Genomic DNA, 14,038 nt, shown 5'->3' with positions numbered 1-14,038 from the left:
AGGGACACTCGTGGAAACTGCAAACGAGCTGTGTGGATGTGATGATGGACTTGAAGGGCAGCAAACGTTGAGACCAGGTGCTCTTAGTTGTTCTGTCGTCTGGAGTTGTTTTTAATCCAGTGTTCCTACTTTCTAACTTACAGTAAAAATACCGTAATACTTTTATTCATAGCTTCTCTAGATGCTCAAAGACGCACGCTTTATATGCAGTTACTTTCATCTCACACTTATTAGCCATGTTGTTTCCCGCAGTGACTCTCCTGTGCTGTGTTGTTGGAGATATAATACACTTTAATATTAATGCAAACACGCCCTCTGCAGCTGCTTCACTTCAAACGCCTTCCCCCTTCTGAACAAGACACTGAAAAAGGGTTTTTATTCACACTTCACAAAGTGTCCGTCATCGTGGCCGATACTGTGAGCCCCCGTCGTCTATCTGTTAAAGTTGCGTCTTTGTCTTTCAAGCGTCTGTTGTGTAAATGTTCCTTACAGCTTAATTAAGACACGGCAGGACATTTACGAAAGGACGCCACAATGCGAGCGTTATTTATTTTGCATCTGGTGCGAGAGGTGAAAGAACCGCCCCGAGTTTAAAGTAATGATGCGAAGGGAAGGCGAGTGTTTTCCTCTTACAGGCTGCATGACTGATAGATTTTAAAACCTATGTTGCCATCGAAGTGAATGCTCTAATACGTTTTCTCATCAGTTTCCTCATTTAATGTTATTAGCGAGCAAATTCTGCTGCCTCTTTTATAAAGTCCATCAGCGCACAAGCGGGGAATGATAACAGGTTAACCTCTTTTGGCCCCAGTCGTGCTCAGAAATGTAATTGAATGATCGGATATAAGGAGGATCTCCTCAAAAACTCTAAATTGGCTCGAACCCTCTTCATGGAACTGGTTTAATTTTCTTTCTTTACTTGCTGCGGCCTTTACGTCAATCTAGCGACATTCAATTTTGACTTGCGGCGTGTTCGACCTCATGTGATTGCAGACGCGAGACCTAAATGTGAATCATGTGGCATCAGATTACTGTACGGTGTTGCACAGTGTGTCTAAATTGGGGCTTTGGTTAGCAATTGCTTGCTAACTGCAATAGAAATGTGTAAACTTCTCGATTCAGGATCAGGGATTCTGATCACGGTTGCCATTTGGTGTACGTATCCCAATGCCAAGTTAATTTTACAACAAGCTTACCAAATCTTCCTCTAATTGGTCTGCTCCTCTTTCTCTCCTCGTTTTTAAATTGGTATAGATTTAGCGAAGGGAAACGGTAAGGGATAATCACCTTCGCCCACTCCAAATGACCCCCCATTGGGAGATAAACTAATCCAGCTACAACCTAAGGCTGTTCCACTACATGCTTTGTAATGTGTTCTGGTGTAGAATAAATGGACTACAGCTGCATTTCCCTGCAAATTAAATGATGGTTGCATCCTTGTACACGACTGTATTTCATAAAAAGTGCCATTAAAATAGTGAAAGAGCAAAGACGTCTTTTTTGTAATTATATCATTTGATTGCATAAAGTGTAGTTTTCATTCGACACACGTCCTGTAATTCAGCCATGAACTACGTCTGGAGACGCTCCCGGTGAATAATTTCCGTGTACTTGCACGTAAATATGATGGATGTGTGATGGTTCAGGGCCAGTCACTCAGATCAGAGCTAACTGTCACGCATCTGTGATTGACAAGCCGAAAGCACAACACACACACAACCTTAAAAACACGCAGCATCAAAGATTTATCTACTTGACACACACACACACACACACACACACACACACGGATCAGCACATGAATTAATCACAAACACCCACACACACACTGCGGCCTATCTCGCATACAGTAAATCATATGTATTTTATCTCTCCGCCACATTCTCGAACACACCACAAGGCGATATTGCGATATCAGTATCAGTAAGATAGGGAAACATGTGATTTTCTTTTCAGCAATCCAGCTTCAATCGTATCATATCAAAGTAAGTATTATCTAAATTATATGTGTGTGCATGTGTGTCACTGTGCATGTTGTTCCTTTAATATCTGTATTTTGCTGTCACCTCTTTTTCCCTTTGTGTGTGTGTGTTTGTGTTTTTTTGCATCTCTGCATGTGTGTGTGTTGACTATGACTGTCAGAGAGGTGCAGGCTGGGAAGTGTCTTTTTAGCAACAGATGAAACACTGTAGTTTGACAGCACATGCAAACACACACACACACACACACACACACAGACACAGACACACACACACAGAGTTGAATCCAGATAATGAATGTTGAAGTGACTTTAGAAAACCGACAACGTCAACAACATGTCAGCTCGCAACGCCATCAAATAAACAAAGTAAACAACTTGATGATTAAAAAACAAATAAAGAAATAAAGTAAAAACTCACAAAATGTATTCAAGCATACAAAGGAGTAGGTCCGTCTGCATGCAGCCTGCGTTGTACATGTTTGTGTGTTACTTATTGAATATCTAAAAGATGAATAATACACAGAAAAGGAAACATTATTGAATGTAAGTGGGTCATTAAGTGACTCCAGAGAAAACAATCGCTGGAACGCGTTCATACGTTTGATTTTCTTCCTCTTTTTGTTCCATCACTTGTCATTTGTACAGTTGACCTAAAAACAATTCTAACAAATCATCAATGGTGTTGTTTTGAGATGGGTTTGTTGTCACCATCTTTTTTATTATTAATCACATGTGTGAACCTTCTCATCATTCCTCATTTTTATGGGTCAAATGTAAATAATAATAACAAAACAAATAAACATCGGGAAAGACTTCAAGTGTGTGTGTCGTTTTCTGACCTAACCCGCCTGCGTGATTAATTTGTATACACTGTCAATCACTTTCTTTGCTGATATTAGATGCGAGGCCCTGGAGGCAATGGAAGAGGGTTTGGAAGATTGTCTGATGTAAGATTCATGCAGTGAAAGAACAACAAGACGTAAAGAGACAGAAAGACGTAACATAAAGAAAGAAAGACATTGTTGGCGACGAGCGCCCACTAGGCATGTTCTTCTTTGTTGTCCGTCGTCAGCAACCTTGTCAATAAAGTTTATTTTTCCCAAACTGCTGCTGACATCACCATGGTTTTACTGGAGGACAACTGACCTCCAGAACACAAGAGGGGTGTGTATGCGTGTGAAAATGTGTGTGCAAGTGTGTGTGTGTGTGTGTGTGTGTGTGTGTGTGTGTGTGTGTGTGTGTGTGTGTGTGTGTGTGTGTTTCAGTCGTATTGACAGCCAACAGTAGTAGTAGGTTTTCTATAGTTCCATAACGCCTGAAGCTTCACCTGTCACTATTACTTAGAGAGAACGTGCATGTGTGAATGTGTGTGCATGCGTGTGTGTGTGTGTGTGTGTGTGTGTGTGTGTGTGTGTGTGTGTGTGTGTGTGTGTGTGTGTGTTGTGATGGGTTAAACAAGAGAAAGGGACATTTTAGAAGTGGACCACTACAGGTTTAAGACAGTTGTATAAAGTCAGTAGTGCTTCCTCCCTAAGTCTGATCCATGTGTGTGTGTTTGTGTGTTTGTGTGTGTGACAATAATATTGCAGGAGCTTTTTAGGCCATGGGTTGTGTGTAATGCAAGCTGGCATGGTGTGTGTGTGTGTGTGTGTGTGTGTGTGTGTGTGTGTGTGTGTGTGTGTGTGTGTGTGTGTGTGTGTGTGAGTGTGATACGAGCTGGCGTGATGACGCGCTCTGTCACCATTGGAACCAGAGGGCAATGCTTTATTAGAGTTTGGCTCTGACCAAACCACTAGTGACACACACATATACACAAATACACAGTCAGACTCTCTCATACTTCTTTGTCTCACACACACACACACACACACACACACACACACACACACACACACACACACACACAAACACATTTTGTTCATTTAACATTTTGTAGAAAAACATTAGTAAAGTAAAGTATCGTCTTTGGTATCTTTATTGAAACATGGGTTTTATATCAGAGCTAGAATTAAACATTTTAATTAATTAAAGAAGCATTTACATGCTTACTCCAATGTGAGGGTTGGCTGCTCGTCTGTTTACTGAGAGCTTTCTATGAACTGAATATCTTTCATTCTGTAGAATAAGCCGATAATTACATCGTTGGAAACATACTTGAAGTTGAAGTTGTCTGTATTTCTGCTCGAGGAAGAGTGAAAGTCATATATGTGGGTATGAGAATACAATATCTGGGAATCCCATGTCACCCCTCTAATGCTCCCATGATGCACCTCTGCCTCCACAAAATGTGCTTCTTTTCTCAGATGTTGACAGCTTCAGCACACAGAGGGAGACAATAATGGCACATCTCTGTCATCTACATGTTATAAATATCAATAGACCAGGCCTGTGCGTACCTGCACCGAGGCAATCTCACTCCCCCAGCAGACCACTTTTCAGTCTTTGAAAATGACACCTGGGTTACTGTCCTGCAGCAAACTATATATATGTTTTCATATACACACACAAGTCATATTTTGACACTTCTCTCGACTCTTTCTTCCATTTTCCTATTCAGCAGATTCGTACCAGATGCACGATTCCTCCATAAATCAGCCCTCATCTTTCGTTCTCTCTTTAATTTCCACAATAAATAAATATTAAAGCGAAACATTCAGAGCAGAAGTATCAATAATGCAGCTTAACTCTGTCCATATTCATGGTCGTCAATGTCCTGCAGGAACCTCAAATATCCTACTTTTCAAGAAGTGAAATAAACATATTCCCTGTTCCTTTGATTTTTCTCTGGCTCTCATCTCCCCATCTGATATTTCTAATAAATAAACATGAGACTTCTCTCCTTCCACATTCATACATGCAGGGCTCATTCTTTTATTGTGATATCTTCCTAACAACCGCAATCTGGATCAATATTCATAATCGCCAATATCCCTCAGAGCTCCAAACGTATCTTTTCACAGATTGAAGAAGTGGCTGTTTTCCAGGCGATGCCGGGCTACGACACACGCGTCGCTCAATGCGTCTCACTGAACCTGAATCTATTTTCATATATGTAGATTGGTCCTATTCATGTAAAGACACATGTCTCCCGCTGAGCGGATCCTTCATCTCTCTCCTCTTCGCCTTCTCAAATTCAAAGAAAGATGTTCTTGATAAATAAACATTAGCCACTTACGTATTCCTACTACTTCCCCGCAGAAAAAAAGTGAGTTTCCAATGCCGCCGTATTTCCCTGTCCAAAGACAAAACATTCCCAGTGGGGGGTGTAACCCTAACGCTCGGCAGTGTCAGTGTCCTGCTCAGGAGACGCACAGAGTTGAACCCCTAAACTGGACAGTGCCAGAGCTCCATTACGAGCCACACCAGCTAAACTTAATATTCATGGCGCTCGCTCCTGCTTTGATTTCTCATTTCTTTTCTCCTCTGCCATCTCTTATGCAGAATAATAAACATAACTCTGCTCAGCTGTTTACATATTCAGACATATTCCTGATTCTGATATGGATATTCTTGAGATAATGAGCAGACTATTTACATTTAACTTTTCTTCTCCATCTCCACTCGTCTCTCCCCTTCCTCCCCCTCCTTTGTGTGTCACTCCCTTATCACTCTTTCGCCTTCACCTCTCCCTCTCTCTCTCTCCTCTCTCTCCTCTCCCTCTCTCTCTCCCTCTCTCTCTCTCCTCCCCCCTCTCTCTTCTCTCTCCTCCCTCTCTCTCTCTCTCTCTGTCCTCTCTCCTCTCCCCCTCTCTCCCTCCCTCTCTCTCTCCTCCATCATCTTCCCTCTCTCTCCCTCTCTCTCTCTCTCTCTCCCTCTCCTCCTCTCTCCTCCCTCTCTCTCTCTCTCTCTCCCTCCCTCATCATCCCCTCTCTCCTCCCTCTCTCTCCCTCTCTCTCCCTCTCTCCTCCCTCCTCTCTCTCTCCCTCTCTCTCCCTCTCTCTCCCTCTCTCTCCCCTCCCTCCTCTCTCTCCCTCTCTCTCTCTCCCTCCCTCCCTCCCTCCCTCTCTCTCTCTCTCTCCCTCCCTCCCTCCCTCCCTCTCCCTCTCTCTGAGATGAATTGAATATGTAAGCTATTTGGATGTGAATGAATAAAGCATCCCGTCTCAAACACACATTGGTGACACCTTATTAACCACATGTCAGCTGCACATGACAGCTGGAGCACACACAGTTTCCATTCACGCACACACACATGCCATAGACACTAATGCAGTGGCTTCACACACACACACACAGAGTGTTTCCACACACTCACAAACACTAGGCTGGCATACACACATCTACATATACTCGCACACAAACTCTCCTCATTAGTCTATATTGTGTTAGTGACTTACATTTTATCAGTCCGACACAGTGAGTGCACATTTGATTGGTAAGACTACATTTGACATTTCAAAAGTTAAACACAATACAAAGTTACTCATAACACACAATATATATAACTGGGTCAAGAAGATAACTTTGGTCAAGGACGGGGTCATGGAAAGATTCAAATCAACCCAACAGCGGTTGTTCAATATTAGCTTAGAAGCCGTAGCTTCGGCTCTGTGGAGTCTTAGATCTCTCAAAATAGTGTTAAGTGTTATAGGAGAGATACTTAACCAATCTCTTGGTTCTTATCTTTCTTATTTATTTGTTGCTTTTGCAAAGTGAAAAAAACCATGATTGAAGTGTAAGGAACGAATCAAACGGTGTCTTTGATGGTTCTTTAATGTAGCCTAAGCTGCCAACGTTAGCATGTCCGCCTACTAGCTTACTACACACAGGAGTAAGCTAATGTTTAGTCCAAGAGTTAGCTTATCATTAACTACCTATACTAGTTTGTGGGGGTAACAGGTCATGTTAATGATAGTGTATCTCCTGAGTAGCATTTAACCAGTGTGTGGAAGCTGGTCCTGGATGCTATCAAAGTTTAAGCTAACGTTAGCGGCTCCGTCCTGCTCTTTCTTGGATTTGGGGGAGAAAACGTTCCAGTCAGCCAATATTCAAAGACGGTGTTACGTGCACCAAACACATTAGTTTGTCTTCTTCTTAAAGGCCTTTTCTCTTGTAAGGTTAATGTTTGAATATATAAACAAAAAAGCATAAACCCAACCTGTGTCTCGTATTAGTATAAGCTAAGAAGCCAAAAGTGTGATGTTTTTGATCATACTTAACACCACTAGCTCTACACGGCTGTCGTCTCCCTCTGTCTGACCTCGAGGGCCCATCATTTCATAAATCTGTCTAATGATGAATCTGCAACTGTTATCATGTAAGCTGAATCACGTGCATCGCAGGAGCGTAAAGCTTGACGGGCGTACAGTAACTTGGAAACAGTGGAAAGCACTTTACTTTCCACTAAAAGATATCTAATAAAGCTGAGGTATCAAATATTAAATCACAGAAAACAAAAACACAAGTATTACAGAGATAACAAAACAATCAGGCAAAGTAATCAAATAACCTTGAAAAAATATATTTTTTAAATCCTCACCTCGGACGATAAGACCCGCGAAGTTGGACACCCCGGAGCCGCGCTCTGATTGGGTGACGCAGCGGTACAGATCCTGATCCTGATTAGTGACTTCTTTGAGGTGGAAGGAGGCGGCGAAACGTCTGTGGTTGATGTTTTTGGTGAGAGCCACGGGAATATCTTCTCCATTTCTCCTCTGAATCACAGATAAGCACACAGATGGATATCAGGGGCTGCAGAGGCCTCTAGAGGGTTAACTGCCTTGCTTAAGGTCACAAGGCAGTAGTAGACCACACACACACACACACACACACACACACACACACACACACACACACACACACCTCCCCTCTTCTTCCCTGACAGCAGGTTTGAAGGTCATGACTACAATAGAGCTATAATTAAATCAGCAGCTATTAAACTCTTAATCATGTTAGCTGCTAGGATGTACGGCCTGGGGTCGCTCTGTGTGTGTGTGTGTGTGTGTGTGTGTGTGTGTGTGTGTGTGTGTGTGTGTGTGTGTGTGTGCGTGTGTGTGTGTGTGTGTGCGTGTGCGTGTGTGTGGATAACGCTTATATTATTGGACGAACAAGTCCTGAAGGCGGCACACTGAGTATACAATGTTTCATTTCTTTGTGTTTGTCTATTTCTACACCATCAGACTGGGGGCATGCAAATGTATTTATTTGTTAGCAGGATTAATAGTCTCATATTAAAGATAAAAACATATTTTCTCACTTGCCTCTAATGGCATCTAGCCGTGTACATGTTGGTTTGGTCTGTGGTGGAACAGCATTGAACATTAAAAACAACCGTCAACTGTTTTGTGGAACCGGGAGATGCTGTTACATTTTGTCATTTATCATTTTTCAGTGATAAGTCTGAGCAAATAAAACAAAAGCTATCTTCCAAGGCTCGATACCACAAGAGGTAAGTGTGAAAATATGTTGAACACAGACACTTTATACATGTGCAGCTGTAGATTATTCAGTAGACTGAAACGTTTTTAAGTGAGTGCATACATGCATGTGTATAGTTGTACCTGTAGCCAGAGTTTGTTGTTCGATGTGTCGCGTCCTGTAGCGATACACTGAAATGTGGCGTTTTGTCCGGCGTTCACCTCCACGTCCCCGAGGCGAAGGAAGTGAGGAGATTTATCTACAGAGCAAAGGAGGTCAAACAAATTAGATTGAGTTAACAGCGAGGTTGTACAGTATGTATTTACCTATACTAGGGGCTGCCACCATTGTGTCCCTGAGCAAGGCTGCTCCAGGGAGACTGTCCCTGTACTTAGTTCACTGTAAGTCGCTCTGGATAAAAGCGTCAAATGTATTTAAAAATGGCTTTATCTTATTCGCTGTTAGAAGTTGAGACGAGGTGACAGAGCCAGAGGGAGGTAGAGATACAAACAGGTCGGGTTATCACACACTGTATACATTTCAGGACATTTTCCAACCCTAAGGAATATGTTCATTATTACTTCCACCAAGGAGGATATTATTACTGCGATTAGATTCTACTGGAGTCAGATGAAGCTGCATTGCCATTGGGCGGTAACATCAGTGTCACATCCAGTATATATAATTCACATAGCTCCCAATTCTTAACGACTACGCTAAGATATGAAATAAGCCTTTTAGACCCTGAAGATGCAGTTCAGCTACGATATTCTTATTCTGGGGAGGTGATTGCAATCATAGATAGCAGCTACTATGGTGAATGAAAACGCACACACACACACTAGTTTGCACGCATGCACACACACAAACCCGTGTGTCCAGAAATGCAGCTGTGAGGATGAATGCTTCCACTGTGGAGACTAAGTACTAACTCCTTTTCAAATACTTGCTCCATCCCATTAGGAGTCCGGCTCCTCCGCCTTTAAAAAACTGGTGCTTTTTCTTTTTAAATATAGTTTTCAAAGATGTCACTTTATTGACCAGGAATTTCTGTCGGAGACATATCGCTAACTTCTGACAGGGAAAGGGAAAACAGGGACACCCAGACCTCAACTGTGCAAGAGCGCGGTGCAGGACACTTTATCTTTATGACTTCTAATCAATAGAATCTATTAAGAAACTAAATTTGTCCTCAGAGATTTCAGTGCTGCTACAAGACAGATGACCAAAAGGAGTTGTAATTGCTTCCTATCCAACACAGGGACCCTCCAGGAACTTGCCTATGGCTGGAAATAAACAGACCCTTCTGTTAACGGTAACAGTTTGTCGTCACATCTCTTCTCTGCCCTCTGGAAGTAAGGAAACACTCAAGCGAAGGAGAGAAGACGACTCGAGACGTAGAGAGAATTTAAAATGGATCGCAGCCCTCATCTCTTTCCTGTCAGCATGAGACAAGACAGCTAGTGTTCACGGTGTGTGTGTGACTGTGTGTGTGCATGTGAGTTAAAGAGAGAAAGTGCTGAGTGGTCAGAATCTTCCCTCTATGATTGCCCTAATACTGTCTCATTTCCCGCTTCACTCTCTCCCGTTCCCTCTTTCTCTCCCAATCTCTCTCGCCCTTTTTTGTTTCTCCCATTTTCCTCTACGACTTGCATCCCTGCATCCCTCCCTTGCTGTGTCACCTTCCCACTTATCTAGCCATTCAAGTGCAACTGAAACCATCCCAGGTACAGTCTAATTAGTGGCCAAAGCTATCAGCGTCTATTCAGCGAACTAGGACTAATTGCTGGCAATGCTAATGACTCACCGCACGGGTAGCTGAGCACCTGAATGTCGTCAATGGCGATGAAGCCGGTTTTGCCGTCCGAAACCTCTGCTTCAAAGATGACCTGAGAAAAGAGAGACATTTAGCTACTACTATATTCATTACTATCATATATTAGATTCCATATTTTCAATCCAAATCCTGTATTTAAACAGGAAGCATCAGTGAGAGACCTGTGCACAAGAATAAACACAAACACACACACACAAAGTCACACACACAGTTTACACACACGACACTGGTTCCATATTAAAGTAGCAATATAAATACTGAAATAAAGATGAATAAATATATAAATTCTGACCATTATCCTGTGAATAGAACAATTTAGAGCTAATACAAAATGTCCAAAACAACTAAATACAGCAACAGTAAAAACATTAGAAATGCCGTTCCTCGGAGAAAACTTACATAACCAACAAATGCACCGCTTGCATATCACGAGCCAAATGTTCAACCCTCTTTAGTGTTGTTACTAAATCAGAAACTGTGCCTCTCAAGTTTTAGATGCATTCTGGGGCCACTGAGAGCTACAAAGTGAGACTATTGCCATTTAAATTTGCAGTCAAAGTGATGGATCCAATCTGAGTTGGCACCGGATAGATAGAAAGTCAGTGACAGCCACCGGTGATGTGCACTAAACTGGATAAATACAAAGCTGCCATCCCGACCGCTGCTGGATTTATACATTCAGGCCAACAAGCCGGGAAGAATAAATGAGATGCTTGCTGTTGGATCAAAGTAATCTCAAGTAATAAAACCAAGCGCGGTAAGGTAGAGAAATGAAAGGTTGGATCCTGTTTCTTTGTTTCCCCCCCCCCCCCCCCCCCCCCCCCCATCTATTATCTGCATTTCAACACATGCAAATGTTGGGCCCAAGTTGTGATTTAATACCGCTTTGTGGTTGTGTGTAAAGCTAACCCGCTTCTCTAAATTCCATATTTCAGGTAAAGTTAATACTGCATTCAACAGGTGCTTCCATTAACCAGCATCATCTGCTCTACATAACTCTCCTCTTACTCATCTATCTTGTCCTCCCTGCCTCCTCCTCGTCCACAGCCCTCCAACTCCCTCCACTCTTTTATTCCTTCCATCATCATCCCCCTCTTTCAAACCATTCCTCTCCCCTACCTAACTCCTCTCTTACGGTCTCTTGCTCGCCGTCTCTGCTTCCTAACAGTGTTTACTCAGAGAGGTGCGCTGTAATGAGCAGAGGAGAGGAGGTCGCTATCAAAAAGGAGAGAAAGAGAGTGAGGGGGTGAGCCGTTGTTGTCATTCATCACCTGTAAAGGGAAATCTGCCGTGAACTGTTTACCCATAGCTTATCATCCCCTGCTTGCCACACTCTCCCCCTCTCTCCCCCCACCCCCCCTACCAATCTATCTTGTCTCTCTCGTATCATCTTTCACTCATAGCTCACTGCGGAGCGCAGCAGAAAGACATCAGTTGACTTTTAATACCTTCATCTCTGCCTGAAGACCGGCTTGCCTGTCTGCTGATCATTGCTCGTTAATATCACCACTATTGTTTCAGTAGCCACAACCTGACCTCATGACTTCTCCTGCGCATGTACGTGTGCAGATGTATGATTTAAATCTGTCTGAAAAGTTGGCTTTTTGTAGAAAGTAATAACGTCATTATTTATTTTTTTACCAAATTCGACAAAAATCTCATTATTTGTCAAATCAAGTCCTTGAAGTCACACGCATAGTGTCGGATCAAGTCTTTCCCTGTTGATTTATTTATGAAATATTCACTTCAACGCGCGTCACATAGCATACCGCCCATGTTTCCATCACTGATCGGTCGGAGCCAATAAATACCTGTAACTACTGCAGTCTTTGGTGAAATGAAATGTCGATTGTAACCTTTCCCAGTAAAGATAAAAGCCAGATGTAAGTGGGTGTTAGTGGGTTTTATGTCCAGTGGGAAAGGCGCTCAAGACTCGAGTCTTATTTTTGCGACTGCCCTGTTAACGATCATGCATTAGTGCGTTAGTGCGTTTATGCATAAGTGGATTTTATATATGTCCCACAATGCCTAGGGTCACTGCAGCCTGGATGCAAGTCATTGCTCATTCTGTTTCCTTGTCGAACTTAATTATCCGCCATGAAACCCTTTGCATTCTGTTATTCACGGGTCCGATGGTGGTCACCTCTAAGGAGATAGTATTTCGATCACGCAGGTGTCGAGCGCTCACAGCCCGACTGAGGAAGGATTACTGATAGCTCGGATACACAAGTTCTCACATGGGAAAGACTGCGATACGCTGAAGGCTGAGGACTGACATATCATCACTCCAGAGTAGGGTGGGACGATAGCACACATCCTCTTATCAACTAACGGCATATATCATTTTGATGTATGCATGTATGGCTACTGAATCAAAAATGTAGAAATCTGCAGGCAAGGAGTCGTTTTCCACTTCCTGCCATAGTTCGAATCCTCTCCGTCACGAGTCGTCTGGGTTTAGAGCTTTGTCGAAACACATTTGAAGTAAAGTACATTATTATTTGTGTATCTACGTGAGAAAGTTGTACTTAAATGACACAAAGCTTAAGGTAATGAATGTTAAACTGGCTGCAAATAATGATGATTTTAATTATCGATATTATTCAACCGGCCCGCCTAACGCCAGCAAAGGTGAGCCGAGTGACGCACGTATCGGTTTTGCATCACTCTGAAGATTTTCTCTAGCAATGACAATTTCGCTGCGACGACACCGAGTTAAAGATGGACAACGTATCCCTTTAAGTGATCGTTAAAACAGTTGCCTTTTCATCACTTGATCGGGTTGTCGTTGCAGCTATAATAACGCAAAGGTTGGTTAACTGTCTTAATCGTCATCTGAAAGCCAGTTTTAATGCAAAATAAACTTTGAAATGCAGGAATGTTGTAATTACAAGGTATAAAAGAAAATAGGTGTGGCTTTTATGTGCACGTCGATTGTTTTGTGCATGTGTGTGCGTGACTACACGCGTCTACGCTTCCCCTGGTGGAGCCAGTCTCATTACAATCCAAGCTTAAGTGCTAACACAGAAACATGTTCCAACATGAAAAAATAGCTTCATAACCTCAAATCCAATAACCTGTTTCATAGCCTGAAAGGCCTGTATAAGCCTCGGCAAACCAGGATGATTATGTTCAATTAAAACATGTTGACACACGAGTTTCATGCTGGCGATCTCCTCCCATAGCCACTGAGGGGGACTGGGCTCCAGATGGGCCATTTGGAGGATGCTTTCACACTTTGCCTTGCAGTAATATTATAGGGTCCCCAGGCTGTGTGTTAACATGATCAGTGTGTGTGTGTGTATGACTGCTAGGACATTTGGAGACAAGCTATCCCACAACGTGCACACATCTGTCGACACCGGCAAACAAACACACGCAGATCATGCTGACAAATGAAGAAAGAAGGAGAAATTGCAATTATTCTACCTCTGTGACTCTGAACGTGTCAGAAAGGTGTTCATTAAAAACAAGATACAACAACATTGGTAATAATATTGATGTTCAGCTGGGCACCACACACACACACACACACACACACACACACACACACACACACATTTATGTCTCTTTTTAGCCTAATCGTCACCTCCTGAGCCTCAGTCAACACAAATAAATCAGCTGCCTGCCTTCCGGCATGTGTGTGTGTGTGTGTTTACGTGTGTTTGTGTATTCCCATGGAGTGGAAATGAAGCTAATATATACAAGATAAAGAAATCATTCATTAACACAGCTGTTGGTTGTCATTTAGGGAGTTACCTGATATTCATTCGGCCAAAAGGTGGAGACGGCGAGTTCGGCTCTCAGCCAGTCTTTACCTGAAAGACAAATTACAGTCAACACGGGGGAATTAAATCGACAGG

The 14,038-nt window shown here is 42.7% G+C and overlaps 1 protein-coding gene across 19 annotated transcripts in view; it reads right to left on the bottom strand.

Annotated features, from left to right (window-relative positions):
- The window catches only part of ptprk (protein tyrosine phosphatase receptor type K), a 93,080-nt gene that overhangs the window by 33,827 nt on the left and 45,215 nt on the right, over positions 1 to 14,038 (bottom strand). For all 19 annotated transcript variants that reach the window (XM_029425196.1, XM_029425202.1, XM_029425205.1 and 16 more), the window contains 4 exons: positions 13,935 to 13,993; positions 10,146 to 10,227; positions 8,482 to 8,597; positions 7,461 to 7,635 (listed from right to left, as the gene is read on the bottom strand). In XM_029425196.1, coding sequence (XP_029281056.1) covers positions 7,461 to 7,635; positions 8,482 to 8,597; positions 10,146 to 10,227; positions 13,935 to 13,993 — 432 coding nt within the window. The remainder of the gene's footprint in view (positions 1 to 7,460; positions 7,636 to 8,481; positions 8,598 to 10,145; positions 10,228 to 13,934; positions 13,994 to 14,038) is intronic.

The sequence above is a fragment of the Cottoperca gobio genome, chromosome 24 (genome assembly GCF_900634415.1).
Source record: "Cottoperca gobio chromosome 24, fCotGob3.1, whole genome shotgun sequence".
In the NCBI taxonomy this organism is placed as follows: domain Eukaryota; kingdom Metazoa; phylum Chordata; class Actinopteri; order Perciformes; family Bovichtidae; genus Cottoperca; species Cottoperca gobio.
Note: the sequence above shows the minus strand (reverse complement) of the source record. Positions and strands in the feature narration are given on the sequence as shown.